Source organism: Gavialis gangeticus, unplaced genomic scaffold, assembly GCF_001723915.1.
Source record: "Gavialis gangeticus isolate Ggan-Ray unplaced genomic scaffold, GavGan_comp1, whole genome shotgun sequence".
Lineage (NCBI taxonomy): Eukaryota > Metazoa > Chordata > Crocodylia > Gavialidae > Gavialis > Gavialis gangeticus.
This window is the reverse complement of record NW_017729032.1, coordinates 10,832,888-10,834,327: the sequence shown is the minus strand read 5'-3', so window position 1 is coordinate 10,834,327 and position 1,440 is coordinate 10,832,888. Positions and strand designations below refer to the sequence as shown.

The following is a 1,440-nucleotide window of genomic DNA, read 5'->3' as shown; positions in this document are numbered from 1 at the left end:
ATACTAATGAGACCAGTGATTTGTGTTTATGTATGTATATGTGGTAGGGAGAGGATAAGAAAAGGAAAAAAAACCTGTGGATTCCAAAGTCTGTTTATTTTGTCTTCCTATTATATATATTTTTTCTGTAGCTTGCATTACCGTTTCCTAACAGTGTTACCATATACTTTTGACATTGCTCCAAAACTCAGAACTTTTGTGTGGTCTTCATCCTGGAATTTTACAGGGCATAGAATGGAAGTTGAATGTACCTAAAGGATGATTAGCCTTATTTTTAGTGTAACCATTACCTATAAGATCTGGGTGCCAAAAATTATGCAAAGCAAAATTCTTACAGGATAGCACTCTCCATTTTCCCCTATCTAATCTATCCAGCCTTTTCTCTGTGGCAATTTACAGATTTGACAAGGGATCTCTACTTCTCTTTTTCCATAACCTTATTACACTAATTGTATTGATAATAATAATATCTATAATCACAGTAATTGCAAAATAAACTCAATAAATGTATTGGTCATTAGGAAGAAAAAATCTCTGGCACCAGAGTATCCCATAGCTGCTGACTACAGAGTTTTCTGTAGTTGCTGGCACTGGCCACTGTTGGAAACAGGATATTGGTCTAAAGGGACCACTGATTTTGATTCAGTAAAGCAGTATGTTCTTATAAGCATACATGGGAAAGGATGTTCTTAATCTAGTTGGCAAACAAAAAGAACGTGCATCAACTCCCTGAATTTCACATTTGCTACTTAATTTAGTAAATACTGTAATAATTTTGCAACTGGCTGTTAGTGCGTATTATCTATGCATTCTTCTTTAGTACCGTGATCAGTATTGCTAATGAGATTTTTCCGCACCCCCTCTCCAGGTCTGGGCTTCAGTATTGCCGGCGGAGTAGGAAATCAACATATTCCTGGAGACAACAGCATTTATGTTACTAAGATTATTGATGGAGGAGCAGCCCAGAAAGATGGAAGATTGCAAGTTGGAGACCGACTTCTTATGGTGAGAAAAATAACCACCTGGAACTGTATTTGAAGCTGAGCAAATCTGTTTCAGATGGGGGGGTTTCATTCAAGTTCCCCCAAACTGGAGAGAAATTTGTAGCAATCAGGGCTAACTTGTGCACAGCTACACAAGATGCTTAATGTGCAGAAGGCTAATTTTATTGCGCATTAGTGTGGTGGGCAAAGCCCATGCTAATGTGCAGTAGATTTAGAATAATGCTCATTAATGTCACTAAAAAAACATTCATCTGCGCTAATGTGTAGTAGGACTGATTACTGTGCAGTAAGTTATTACAGGTACTGAACTTAATGCACCATAATTACAGTACCTTAATGAACATGTAGATGCACCCTGAATAATTCATTGTAAATGTATCATGTTCTCCATGTTGGTATTGTTTCATTGAATTCTTTTTTTTTGAGGCTCAGTTTC

At 36.9% G+C, this 1,440-nt stretch overlaps 1 protein-coding gene across 4 annotated transcripts in view; it reads left to right on the top strand.

Annotated features, from left to right (window-relative positions):
* DLG2 (discs large MAGUK scaffold protein 2) overlaps positions 1-1,440 on the top strand; it is a 2,095,445-nt gene that overhangs the window by 1,467,709 nt on the left and 626,296 nt on the right. For all 4 annotated transcript variants that reach the window (XM_019524161.1, XM_019524158.1, XM_019524160.1 and 1 more), the window contains one exon: positions 869-1,005. In XM_019524161.1, coding sequence (XP_019379706.1) covers positions 869-1,005 — 137 coding nt within the window. The remainder of the gene's footprint in view (positions 1-868; positions 1,006-1,440) is intronic.